Raw genomic sequence first — 13,929 nt, 5'->3', positions numbered from 1 at the left:
GGCATCAGGCTTTATGGCAGGAACAGGCAGTGGTTCTTGGGAGCAAGAACTTAATTAATTAGGGAGAGGGGTTGTGATTGAATGAATAATAAGAGGGTTGACCTCTATTATATAGTGAGCCCAAGAAACTTGAGGTCTTTTTTTTCCTAAGAAGACCGCGTTACTCTTCAGTTCAAAAGCAGAACTTGATTAGTTTAAAAAATAACTCTCTCCCGTCAAACAATTTCCTTAAACATAAAAAATGGAGATTTTGAGAAGACCCTTCTGCAGAAAGAAAAAAGGAAACTAAAACAGAGAAGGCTTAAAGAAAAAGGTTAAAAAAGAAAAGGAGAGAGTGGAGTTTTTCGGCTTCTCGCTACTGTCTGCAAAATTTTCTAAAACTGGAAAGGAACAGACAAATTTTGACCCTTTTTCAAATTGGCAAGTAGCAACCATTTGATTTATTTATCTATTTATATTTTTATCTCAATTATTAGCTGATGATATTTATTGTTTTCCAAAAATATGGGATATTAGTAAACTGGAGGAATTTATTACTACACTGTTCACTCACCCCCATGATCATTGAAAGGTCTTATATCACTTGTCATTATAAGTCTAGTTAATTTATCAACCAATACACTTTTCAGAGCAATCGAGATACAAAACATTACACATAAGGCTGAGACAAAGTGCTCCAAACGTTTTGAATTAAAATTTCAGCAACAGTTGCAACAATTCGGAAGGGAGACAAGATGAATCACTGCCCCAACCCAGATGGTCTTGGCCAAAAGATGTTAGAATAGCCTGGAGAAGCAGAGAAACCTCCAACTGTTGCATCCTTCAAGTCAAAAAACTGACCATGGATCAACTTCAAAGGGACCACTATTGATATAAACACAATTCCCTTTATATCCTGGGAACTCTTCGGCAGAAAGAGTGAATGAACCATCATACCCAACAAAAAACACTGAATCCTCCAGTCCATCCATCACCGCAACCCATTCACGTTTCTCTTCGTCAAGCTTATAAACCTTGAATTCGAAAGATTGAATAGATTGAACTGATATCTTAATAATCAAAAACAAATCCTGGAAGGACTTTATTAAGTCCGACCGAATCCGTAAACCTTCAATCTGCAGTGGACCAGCAACTTGAGAAACAGAAATAGACTTAGAATCCACAGTCACAGTAACACCAGTTGACATCAAAGCAAAGAACTTTTCATTATGATAAATTACATCAAGAGGATCCTCATAACCGACGTTTATTATAGCCCATTTCTTGTCTACATTTCTCCACATCAGCACGTTTCCTCGGATTATTGTCATAACGGCGAACCCATCATCACTCGCATCATGGCCGGAAGACACAACTGCCTTTCCGAAAACACAAGGAATCCTTCTATTAATATCTTTACCTTGATAAAATACTTCAAGTCTATAGGCTTTAGCTACTTCCTTGACCCGATAATCCAACAAGTTCAAAGACTCGGGTAACTTTTCAGACTCGGGTACCCAGTCGTCCCAGATTCCAAGACGACGACTAGAAAACGGATCCTCTAATCGAACTTTGCCATTGTGCAATTCCTCGCTTTTGACTAACCATGTATACTTAATTTGGTTTGGATTGGAGATACTGGGAAGGGATTTGATGGCATAAAAAGTGAACTCGACGAGAACCAAGGGTGGAAGGCCTGGAAGGGTAATTTTAAGGTCCGCATGTGGAGATGCAGGTTTAAGCGGTGGAGGAATTGAGGAGCGAAATGAATTACAGACGGCGCGAAGACAAAGCCTATCAATTCGCGTGGGGAGCTGTTCTGCGATGGAGGCCAGAAGGTGGTCTGGAAGACTGGGCCAATCAGGGGTGGTTGTGTCCATTGCTGGAATAAACTGGTGACTTCTGAGATATAAGTACACAGAAAAGAAGAAGAAGATGGTGATGAAGAAGGCGAGAAGGGTTGAATAAATAATGGGTGGTGCAATTTAACGGTCATGACGAAGAAGGCGAGGAGGACTGAGTAAATAATGGGTAGTGCGATTCAACGGTCATGACGAAGAAGACGAGGGCTGAGTAAATAATGGGTAGCGGCGTAGCGCAATTCAACGGTCATGACGAAGAAGACGAGGAGGGTTGAATTAATGATGGGTAGTGCAAATCAACGGTCAAACTTTCACATGAGAGGATTATACTTCTCGAGGAAGCCATGCAAAATCCTGAAAATTAATATTTGATCTTGATTTTAATATTCAAGAAAATTCCACCTTTTTAGCCACCTTAATTAAATTTTTTTTCTTAAATGATACCCTCATAAATATTCATTATTCGATTCTTTTTCCTTTTTAAAAATAAGAAGAAAACAAATTTTATACTACAACCAATAGAAAAACAAGAAGTTGGCGTGCACTATGAAGAAATAGAACCTCTCAATATGATGTTGGGAAGTGAAAAGGGCTTCATTGAAAGCTTAATTAAGAGACTGTTTATCGCAAAGGACGACTCTTTTCAGCAAGCCACACAAGAATTCAGTGCGTAAACAATTACTTAGCAGCCTTATGCTTCCAAAATCCACTTGGTAAGTCCGAGGCCCTAAACAATTTCACTGTGCTTGAATAACTTTCAAAGGACATATATGGTGAAAACGCAACCAGATCAATTATTTTTTTTAACTGAAGTTAAAAGATTTCATAAAGTTCCGGAATAATTGATATTTGAGAACAATAGATCACAATTTTGCTTAGTTTGATGAATTAATACAGGTTTCAGAGCTGAGACAAAGGACTCCATACGTTTTGAATTAAAATTTAAGCAATTCGTAAGGTGAATCACTACTCCACCCAAGTTGGTCTAGGCCAAAAGATGTTAGAATAGCCTGGAAAAGCAGAGAGGCCTCCAACTGTTCCATCCTTCAAGTCAAAAATCCAACCATCGGTTCCAGGGTGACAATCAGAAACTTTAAAGGGAGCTTCTTTGAAATAAACACAATTCCCTTTACATCCTGGGAACTCTTTAGCAGAAAGAGAGAATGAATCATCATCACCAACAAGAAACACTGAATCCTCCAATCCATCCATCACCCCAACCCACTCACGTTTCTCTTCGTCAAGCTTATAAACCTTGAATTCAAATTGTTGATTTCGCCGATGCCAGCTCTGCATAATCATAAACAAATCCAGGGAGGACTTTATTAAGTACGGCCAAACCCAGAAACGATCAAGCTGCTGTGGGCCAGCAACTTGAGAAACTGTCAAAGACTTAGAGTCCACAGTTACAGTAATACCATGGAACATCACAGCAAAGAACTTTTCATTATGATAAATTATATCATGAAAATAAGCATAATTCATGTCTATTCTAGTCCATTTCTTGTCTACATTTCTCCAAACCAGCACCATTCCTTTTATTATCGTCATAACGGCGAACCCATCATCACTCTCATCATGGCAAGAAGACACAACCGCCTTTCCGAAAACAACAGGCTTCCTTCTATTAATACCTTTACCTTGATAAACTTGTTCAAGTCTATACGATTTAGCTACTTCCTTGACCTGATAATTCAACAAGTACAAAGACTGGGGTAACTTTTCAGACTCGGGTACCTTGTTGGACAAGTTTCTAAGACGACGTCTAGAAAGCGGATCCTCTAATCGAACTTTGCCAGAGTGCAATTCCTCGCTTTTGACTAACCATGTATACGTAATTTGGTGTGGATTAAAGATACTGGGAAGGGGTTTGATGGCATAAAAAGTGAACTCGGCGAGCACCAAGTGTCCGCGGCAGCCTGGAACTGGAAGTGATGGCAAGGAAAATTTAAGGTTAGCGTGTGGAGATAGAGGTTTGGGCGGAGGAGGAATTGAGGAGCGAAATGATTTACAAACGGCGCGACAACGAAGATTATCGATTCGTGTGGGGAGATGATCTGCGATGGAGGCGAGAAGGTGGTCTGGAAGACTGGTCCAATCAGGGGTGGTCGTGTCCATTGTAGGCAAACACGGGTGACTTTCGAGATGGAGAAGATGGTGAAAAAGAAGGTGATGGAGAAGGGGTGAATTAATAATGGATAATGCAGTTCAATGGTCAAACTTTCACAGGACAAGCTTATACTTCTCGTGGAAGCCAAGAAAAATCCTCAAAATTAATGTTCAATCTTGATTTTAATATTCATAGTCAATTAATGAGAGAAAATAATATTTATAAATAAACTATGATCTTGCTTGCTATTCAAGCTGGGGCTGCTGGGCAGAATGGCCCATTAAAAACCGCCCATGACACATGCAACCAAAGTGGCTAACAGAAGCAAGAGGTAGGTGATTAAAAGTTAAAAGAAGATGGACATGAGAATTTAAAGGGCTTAGACAACATTCTCTTTCAGGGCATGAAAAAGTTTTGAGTGAGTGATAGATTAAGGAGCAAAAGTATCAATGAATCGTTATAAAATATGCATATGTAATGCAATGGCCAAACTGATAAAAGAGATATGACAACCAGTGTAGAGGATTAAATATATGGTTGAGTCAAACGAGAATGATCCTATAAGGACAAGGTCACTGACAATCTTGTAAATATGCAAAAACAAAGAAGAGTGAGCACAAAGACTCAGAGGACACTAGTGTGATGTTGGTTGTTGGCACTCTGAAGGGTTTAGTGTGATGTTGGTTGTTGGCACTCTGAAGGGTTTATCAGGAGTGTTTGGCTAGGGCGCGACTTATCGGTGCTAGAGTGGCCAGAACACGACTCTATGTACAAAGTAGAGTTAGTCGGCATCAGGCTTTATGGCAGGAACAGGCAGTGGTTCTTGGGAGCAAGAACTTAATTAATTAGGGAGAGGGGTTGTGATTGAATGAATAATAAGAGGGTTGACCTCTATTTATATAGTGAGCCCAAGAAACTTGAGTCCTTGTAGAACTAGTCGTTCTCATAATAAGAGTTTGAGTAAACAAGAAACTTGTAATACTAATTTCATGGAGGATTAGGTGCATTAATTCATGTAAGATTAGAAATCTTGGATGAATTAGGAAGTGTATGGGACTTAAGAGTCTTGGAATGAATACATGCTAATGGGCTAGAGCCTATGTTAGCTTAACTTGTAAAAAAACCCCTACTCGTGAAGTGATCCAAAGTGTAGGTTGACTCAATTCGTAGGATGACCTTGATCATAAACTAATCCAACCCGTTGAGTAACCTAGCTTGTAAAGAGGGTTGACTCGTGGTATAGACTAACTCATAGAATGGGTTAGCCCATAGAATAGATCTTCTTACACAATGAGCTATCTCACTGGATGGTCTCTTCACAAGTTGGATTTAAGTGCGGGTCCAATTGAAAATTGGACTAGGCACTAGGCCGTTTGTAGTGAATATGTTGGTACTAGATCTGACAAGGTTCTGTATGATTTTTGGGCCGTACATACAGAATTTATGGGCTGATCTTAAAGTTTCAACACAATTTGACAATATGATTCATAGGAAAGTGATCTTTACAGTATAGTCCCTCCCCCTTTAAAGATCTGCAAGTACTGGAACCCATATTGGCGAACCTACTTGTAAATAATCACAAATCCTGAAAGATCCTCCCTGTTTGCAAAGGAAACACCATTCCTCTGCAATATTTTCATCCTTTAACCTCTTTCGTCTTCCCATCTTCTTCAAAAGCTCTGATTTTTACAAGACCAAATGTTTTTACAAGACCAACCCAAGTGCTTGACAACGAAAATCTTCTCCTAAACCTTGCAAAATCAGGGGAAAACAATGAGATCAAATCTTTAAGGCCTTGAACTTTACCATAATCAGTAAAAGAATTGAAAAGCTTTGAACTTTAAGGCACAAGCCAAGAGCTACATGTAAATGTAGTGGAAGTCAACAATGAAAAAGAAAGTAACCTTCAACCTTCAAAATGAAGAAAGTCGGGAGCTTCAATAATGAAGTCTTGATCAACAACGTTGGATACCAAAACTCATTTTGAAGAAACTAAGAACTCAAGTCTACAGTGCAAAAATGAAGCTTTCTGAGAGTGACCACTACAAAGAAGACGCTAAAACAAGAGACTTTATGATCCGGTAACCTTTATATCAGAAACTTGTTTGTTTATAAGAAGAATGTGCTACTCTTCAGCTCAAAAACAAAACTTGATAAGTTTTAAAAAACACTCTCCCATCGAACAATTTGCTTAAACTTAAGAAATGGAGTTTCTGAGATGACCGTTTTGCAGACAAAAAAAGAAACTAAAACGGAGAAGGCTTAAAGAAAAAGGTGAAAAAAGAAAAGGAGAGAGTGGAGTTTTTCGCTACTTCATGCAAAATTTAAAAACAGGACATGCAAAGCAGAAGCTGTTAACAGCCAAAACTGGAAAGGAACAGACAAATTTTGACCCTTTATGTAGCAACCATGTGATTTATTTATCTATTTATATTTTTACCTCAATTATTAGCTGTTGATATTTTTTATTTTTTTTTCCAAATACATGGGGTATTAGGTTGGTCTAAGCTAACTGGCTCATGATTGTTGAAAGGTCTTATATCACTTGTCATTGCAACTCTGAGTAGTTAATTTATTAATAAACTGGAGAAATCCAGTGTAAATTTCTAGTTTTTGAAGAGAATCACAGATTCTGGATTTTATCAAGATTAAAATGTTATATCTTTGATAAAAGTCTGTTGATACAGAATTCTGCACCAACTAGAGAATTCTGATTGACCCTGTCGAAACCGGAATGGATGTACGCGTGATTTAATGAAAATCAGTAATAAATAAAAAAGAAAAAGTCATAAATAAGAACACAAGACAATTTTTAAAGTGGTTCGGCAAGTTAGAATTTGAGTCTACGTCCATTGTTATCTTATTGCTTTTGAGTGCTTACAAAGAACATTAAATTTCTAGGAAAATTTGCTTAAAATAATTGCCCAACCCCCCCGAAAACAAGCTATCACGGGTTTATATAGTACTCATTTACATGATAGAGTTGAGATAAGATTCAGATACGTAGAATTAGAAAGTTGCATGATCTTCGGCTATCTTAGTTGGAGTCTAAGTCAATCTGAATATCTTCCTTCCAAATTGAGTCAATCTAAATATATTCTCTCCTAATAGGAATTATACTCTCCGGATTGACCGCACACAAAGTCTATGTTACTTTTCAATAACCTTCCAGAGATGAAATTTTGCTTAGCTTGATGAACAGTTACACTTTTGAGCAATCTGAGATACAAAACATTACACATAAGGCTGACACAAAGCACTCCAATACGTTTTGAATTAAAATTTTAAGCAACAGTTACAACAATTCGGCAGGGAAACAAGATGAATCACTACTCCACCCAAGTTGGTCTAGGCCAAAAGATGTTACAATACCCTGGAAAAGCAGAGAAACCTCCAACTGTTCCATCCTTCAAGTCAATAATCCCACCTCTAATGGGACCTTCTTTGAAATAAACACAATTCCCTTTACATCCTGGGAACTCTTTAGCTGAAACACAGAATGAACCATCATTACCAACAAAAAACACTGAATCCTCCAATCCATCTATCACCTCAACCCACTCACATTTCTCTTCGTCAAGCTTATAAACCTTGAATTCAGCTGGTTCATTTCTCCGTTGCCAGTTCTTCGTAATCATAAACAAATCCTGGGAGGACTTTACTAAGTACATCGCAATCTCAATCGGTGGACCGGCAACTTCAGAAACACTCAAAGACTTAGAGTCCACAATTACAGTAACACCACAGATCATCAAAGCAAAGAACTTTTCATTATGATAAATTATATCAAGAGGAAACTCATAATCGATGATTATTGTAGCCCATTTCTTGTCTACATTTCTCCACACCAGCACCAATCCTCCCATTATCGTCATTAAGGCGAACCCATTATCACTCTCATCATAGCAAGAAGACACAACCGCCTTTTCGAAAACAACAGGCTTCTTTCTATTAATACCTTTACCTTGATAAACTTTTTCAAGTCTATAAGATTTAGCTACTTCCTTGACCCGATAATTCCGCAAGTCCAAAGACTGGGGTAACTTTTCAGACTCGGGTACCTTGTTGGACAAGTTTCCAAGACGACGTCTGCAAAGCGGATCCTCTAATCGAACTTTGCCAGAGTGCAATTCCTCGCTTTTGACTAACCATGTATACGTAGTTTGGTGTGGATTGGAGATACTAAGAAGGGGTTTGATGGCATAGAAAGTGAACTCGGCAAGCACAAAGTGTCCGCGACGGCCTGCAAGATATGGCATGGGAATTTTAAGGCCCGCATGTGGAGACAGAGGCTTGGGCGGGGGAGGAATTGAGGACCGAAATGAATTACAAACGGCGCGAAAACAAAGCGTATCAATTCGTGTGGGGAGCTGCTCTGCGATGGAGGCGAGAAGGTGGTCTGGAAGACTGGACCAATCAGGGGTGGTTGTGTCCATTGTTGGCCAAAACAGGTGACTTTCGAGATAGAAGAAGAAGATGGTGATGAAGAAGAAGACGAGCAGGGGTGAATTAATAATGAATAATGCAGTTTAATGGTCAAACTTCCACATGACAAGATTGTACTTCTCGTCGAAGGCAAGCAAAATCCTGAAAATTAATGTTTAATCTTAATTTTAATATTCATAAACTATGATCTTGCTTGCTATCCAAGCTGGGCAGAGTCGCCCATTAAATATATCTAAGCCGCATATGAAGACGGCCCAAGAACTAGTCCATTATGTTATGGGTCCGGCAGCATTATCCTATTCAAAGAACTTAACAAGTGCCAGAGTGGCTAACACTTGGTAAGAGGTAGGTCAGTAGGTGATTATCACAAAAGGACAAATCTTTCACCAACCCACAAAAGAATCAATTATGTACTTCTAAGCAGCTTTAAGCAGTCACAACCCTACATGCAAATAAACTATTACAATTACAAATCATAATGCTATAGACTAATAGTACAATATAGAAGTACAACTTCACTAAAATTTTCTTGAATAAAGCTTACACCAAGTACCATCTTGTTAAAAACAGCACAAAATACCAAATAAATTTAGTTAACAAAACAACAGAGAACTGCACTTTAGTACCAGAGACTGCAACTTAGCTGCAAATGAAGAAAACTGGAAACAGAGCACTTTAAATCAAACTTGTTAAACAAAAGTAAATGAAGAATGAAATCCATGTTAGTACTTAGTACCAACGAAAAAGAAACCATCAAAAGTAAAGGGCAATTCTCAAACTCAAATTTTGAACAACCAGAGAAGAAATGTCATTAATTCAAAAATACTGATTGGATAAATGTTCCATATTGGGCTGAATAAAAACAGGCAATCAAGTTGACATACATTGGCTATGCAGTATGACAGAGTAATAAAGGATAATCGTAAAGTAAAACATCAAACCATTACCATAAATTAGTATCGGTTATCAATACAAACTTAGAAGAAGTTCCTAAATGCAATACTCATAGTCCTGAAAATGCTCAAAATACACACAATAGTGATGAAAATTCAATCTACAAACCATACTTGTACTGGACAATACAACTACAAGTTGAAAGAATTCGACAAACATACTTCACAAAAGAAAGTTTCACACTGATCCGAAAGAGGCCTCCAAGCAGTAACCCTGTAATTTCATCGGCAAAATCCTTTGTCAGAAGAATAAAATCTGCTTGCACAAACCCTGTTTGAGAAGTCCTTAGTGTATCATACAACAAAGAATCTAACAAAGATTTACACAGAATGAACTAAAGTCATAATATGAAATTGTCTTGAGAATATCTACCAAAACGAAATCAATAATAAAACTAATCAATGAAGAGCACATCGTATATAATCTCATATTTAAAGTTTTAAACGGCCAGAGAAGAAAAAACTAACGTCGGTTAAAGAGGAAGAGGAGGCGACGAGGAGGCCGAGGAGGAGATGTCAGCCATGGTACCAAGACCCAGCACCCACGTTGGTGGAGGCCAGAAAATTTTAGTACAATCTGGAAAAGGCAGGGGCAGACCAGTAATATTATGCGTCAAGTAAACTTTATTGGCATTCATTCCGGGGTAAGTTTCTTTAGGCTTGAGGAAATGTTCGTAAGTAAAGTAGACAGTATTCTCAGTCAATGCCAAGAACTCCTTCGCCGAAACAGAAAAAGAAAAATCGCTTCCAAGAAACAAAACTCTGTCCCCAACGCCATCCTTCATTGGAACCCAGTCGTTATCTAACCCATTGTGTTCATAAAACTGCAAAGTTAGAAGAACACTGCCACTTTTGAAATCCCAGAACGTATTCACAAGAAACAGATTTTCCGACGACTCCACGAAAAAATGTCGGCCTCTGGTACCCTTCTTGTGCGTAACTTGAACAATTTCAAGAGTTTTAGCATCGAAACCCAAAGTAGGACCAGACAAACACTGAGCATAGAATTTGTTATCGTGGTAAATGACATCCACAACATCATGCACATCAACGTCCAATACAGTCAATTCCTCATTCCCTTCCTTCCACCCCACCAGTTTCCCACGATTATCATCGTCGCCAGCACGGAAGATGTCCGGACTCTCATTATGAATCGCCAAGAATGAAAACTTTTCAGCATACCTGGAAACAGCAACTTTAAAGAAGATGGTGGGCTCCCTTTGGTAAAGCTTACTCATATGGACTCTACTGTTATTCTTTTTACTAGAAGTGGCCAACTCAAGCCGGTAACCTTTGGTTATCTCTCTGATACGATAATCTAACAGGTTGATAGTTCTAGGTAAGTCGTTGGGCAACTTACGGTAACGGAACCCACCGAGAGGATCCTTTATCCGGACAGTGCCGATGTTTGTCCTTTCAATATTAACGAACCATGATTGAGAGGTTTCATTTGGATTGGAAACAACGCGTGGCTCAAGAGCGAATATGGTTGACTCTGTGAGTAGAAAGTGGTCAATGCGACCACTGGTGGTGGTCGGGTCCGTGTAAAAGGGGAAGGAAGTGTTCCGAACTTTGGTTGGAATAACGGTTTTGATAGGAGAAGGAATCGCCATTTGAAAAGTTTTACAAACTGACCGAAACCGGAGATGATCATCAAAACTCTCGAGCCTTTCTCCGATTTTGGACAAAATGTGAAGCGGTAACAAAGTCCAGTTGGGCTTCATCCAATGCCTCCTTTCCTCATCCATGGTTGAAGAAAGAAGAGAGTTTAGTAAAGCAAAGAAAACTGCGAAGTCTAGAAGACAGGAAATGGATTGATATGGAGGCGAGTGGAGACTGGAGAGTGAAGAGTAAGTTTGGAATGAAACACAGTGGGAGACACAGCGTGTTTTTGAGGGTTTTAGTGTTGAGACGATTGATGGGGAATGAAATGAGAGGGAAATGAGTTGATAGTGTAGACGAATATATTAGTAATGAAAGCTACCTCTGGATTTCATATCTTTACAGGGTAAAACGCTGTTCAGCAATTCTGACATAAAAGAAAAGTAAGGCTACTTGTACTGGAAAAGTGTGTCTTTGATTTGAATAAAGAATAATTCTAGCCCACAAATCGAAAATACAAATAAAATGTAATACAGTTGTACCATTGTCATCGGAAAGAAGGAATGACCTCTCAGTTACTCTATTAAATTATTAATACGTGGTGATGATGACTGATGACTGATGATGATGAGATATGAATGGACATGGATGAAACCTATTTGGATAGGAAATTAGGGAACAGTTAATATCACTGTTAGAATGGGTGAGGTAAGTAGAACTGAAGGTGCAGGCCACCTCAAGATCAACTAGCACACAGTACTCAATTAAAATGAAATCTATCTGGAGAAGGGAATCTATCCAAAAGATTACAGCTTGATATAATTGCAGGTTAATTTCCTCCACACAATAATTTAAAAAAGAACGAAGTGCTTTTTTTTTTATCAGTTGACGGATACCTCCACTACTTCTTAAGATAATTTAACGGAATTTTTTAAGCTTAAGATAATGTTGAATGCTCCTCAAGCTCAAGCAAATCAACTTGAAATCATACCTTTAATAAGTAAACTACAATCCATATGCATGCTTAAAAACAAACAAAACTGCTAGGTTTTGTTATTGTTAAGTAGGCACTATCCTAAAACAAATGTTCTATAGTTGCTGTTAATTTTTTTTTTGCCCATTAATGCAAAAAGCTCTGAAGAAGGAAACCCAGAAAAGCAATAGCAAAATCATTTGCAAGAAGGGGTAAGACAAAAGTAAAAGATTTTGTAGTCAAAACAGGGCAATATAATGAACAATTTAAAGCCAACCCAGGCAGAAAACATATATTTGAAATCAGTAATGTAAGAATAAAATTACACAACACAAACAGACATAATACTTGCGTGTTTCAACATAACTTATTTATATCCACAAAGGTGAGAAATTCATCATGAGAATACAATAGTACTCAACAGTCAACGCCTTAATTAAACTCGGTATTGTAATAAATATGATATATAATAAACATAGCATATTTCATAACTTTTACATCAAATACCTTGTATTCTCGTATTTTCTCATAACTTTGAAATGATTCTCACCCCTATATTTAAAGGTAGTATATCGGACATTTTATTTCTAATAAGATTCATATTTCAATTTCTAATAAGATTTCCATAATTTTGTTCTTATTTACTATTGTATTCTTTATTAAATAGTTTTTCGAAAGACAAATTTTTACATAAAAATAATTAGGAGAGTGCGCCACAATATCCTAACAATTATGCCTATTTTTACACTGCATCTATTACAGTGACATGCACTATATCAAAATTAACCATGTGAAAGATTGCATTATCATTGAAATGAAATCTTATAATTGCAGCAAGCTATCTCAATGATACAAACGGACATAGAACTGAATTGAAATATTCCACAAGAGTGGAGAAGGTTCATAATTCATAAGAAGAAAATAATGCACATGACAAAGTATACGACGCCTGCTCAGTGAATATATCAAAGAAGAGATTCACTTCAGTCTTATCAGCCCTAAAGTTTCAAATTTTATATGCATCAAACCTGTCAACATAAAGAGCAGAATAAATGAGGATCAAGGCCATATGAATACGGCTTTAAAAAGGCTAACATTGATTCTCAAAGCTTAGAGCCGCGCTTGACTACTACTTCGGCCAGTTGGTGGAGGCCAGAAAATCTTAGAGTGGCTTAGAAAAGAGGAGAGCCGATCAAAAATGTCGTTCTTCAAGTCTAGAATCCCACCATCGGTTCTAGGGTGACAACTATCGATTTTAAAGGGATCATGTTTGCAGTAAAGACATTTTCCCTTTACATCCACAGAACTCTTTAGCCGAAAGAGAGAAAGAGCAATCACTTCCTAGAAAAGACACTTTATCCTCCAATCCATCCACAACCTCAACCCACTCACGTCTTTCTTCATCTAGTTTATAAACCTTGAAATAGGGTGATCGAAGTTGTCATATATTGGATATGGTAGATACTTCTCTTAACCTCGACAGATTGTCTATTTACGACGACTCATTCACGGTAAACTTAATGTCTAATTGGGTTTAAAATTAGTTTATTAATATTTGGGTCTTTGGTCTGTTAAATTCAAATAAACCCAAATGGGGTTAATGTTTTCTATTATGAGTATTGGATATGGTAGATACTTCTCTTAACCCCGATAGATTGTCTATTTACGATGACTCATTCACGGTAAACTTAATGTCTAATTGGGTTTAAAATTAGTTTATTAATATTTGGGTCTTTAGTCTGATTAAATTCAAATAAACCCGAATGGGGTTAATATTTTCTATTATGAGTATTTTGTAATAGTGAAAACCTAATGTGGAAAAAAAAAAAAATTGAGTTAAAGTGAGCTACCATTATAATTGTGACAAGTTCTTATACTTAATAAGAATTCTATGTTTGAATGTTGAATGTAGTTTCTTAATCGAAACGAATCAGAATAAATCGTGTGTTATGTCTTTTATATTATATTTTACTTGTGACCTGTTTGGTTTTCAGTTTCAACACC

The 13,929-nt window shown here is 37.5% G+C and overlaps 4 protein-coding genes across 5 annotated transcripts; all 4 read right to left on the bottom strand.

The window, feature by feature from the left end:
* Positions 1-827: 827 nt before the first annotated feature.
* LOC116146099 (F-box protein SKIP23-like) lies at positions 828-1,859 on the bottom strand. Its single transcript, XM_031431511.1, has one exon. It carries the CDS (start codon positions 1,857-1,859, stop codon positions 828-830), a length of 1,032 nt encoding a protein of 343 aa, XP_031287371.1.
* Positions 1,860-2,751: 892 nt separating this feature from the next.
* LOC116146098 (F-box protein SKIP23-like) lies at positions 2,752-3,959 on the bottom strand. The gene has a single exon (XM_031431510.1). It carries the CDS (start codon positions 3,957-3,959, stop codon positions 2,808-2,810), a length of 1,152 nt encoding a protein of 383 aa, XP_031287370.1. The 3' UTR covers positions 2,752-2,807.
* A 1,628-nt stretch (positions 3,960-5,587) lies between these two features.
* LOC116146096 (F-box protein SKIP23-like) lies at positions 5,588-8,387 on the bottom strand. Its single transcript, XM_031431509.1, has 3 exons — positions 7,324-8,387; positions 7,117-7,170; positions 5,588-5,702 (listed from the first exon to the last, which is right to left on the bottom strand). Exons 1-3 carry the CDS (start codon positions 8,385-8,387, stop codon positions 5,588-5,590), a joined length of 1,233 nt encoding a protein of 410 aa, XP_031287369.1.
* Positions 8,388-9,191: 804 nt separating this feature from the next.
* LOC116146114 (F-box protein SKIP23-like) lies at positions 9,192-11,256 on the bottom strand. 2 transcript variants are annotated; one of them, XM_031431527.1, is made up of 2 exons: positions 9,819-11,256; positions 9,192-9,564 (listed from the first exon to the last, which is right to left on the bottom strand). In XM_031431527.1, the coding sequence occupies exon 1, from the start codon at positions 11,096-11,098 to the stop codon at positions 9,824-9,826; it is 1,275 nt and encodes a 424-aa protein (XP_031287387.1). In that variant the 5' UTR covers positions 11,099-11,256; the 3' UTR covers positions 9,192-9,564; positions 9,819-9,823. The 2 variants fall into 2 exon arrangements, with proteins under 2 accessions (XP_031287387.1, XP_031287388.1); XM_031431528.1 differs by having other exon boundaries at positions 9,547-9,660.
* Positions 11,257-13,929: the final 2,673 nt, after the last annotated feature.

Source organism: Pistacia vera, unplaced genomic scaffold (genome assembly GCF_008641045.1).
Source record: "Pistacia vera cultivar Batoury unplaced genomic scaffold, PisVer_v2 Contig471, whole genome shotgun sequence".
NCBI classification, from domain to species: Eukaryota; Viridiplantae; Streptophyta; class Magnoliopsida; order Sapindales; family Anacardiaceae; genus Pistacia; species Pistacia vera.
This window is presented reverse-complemented; position numbering and strand designations above follow the sequence as displayed.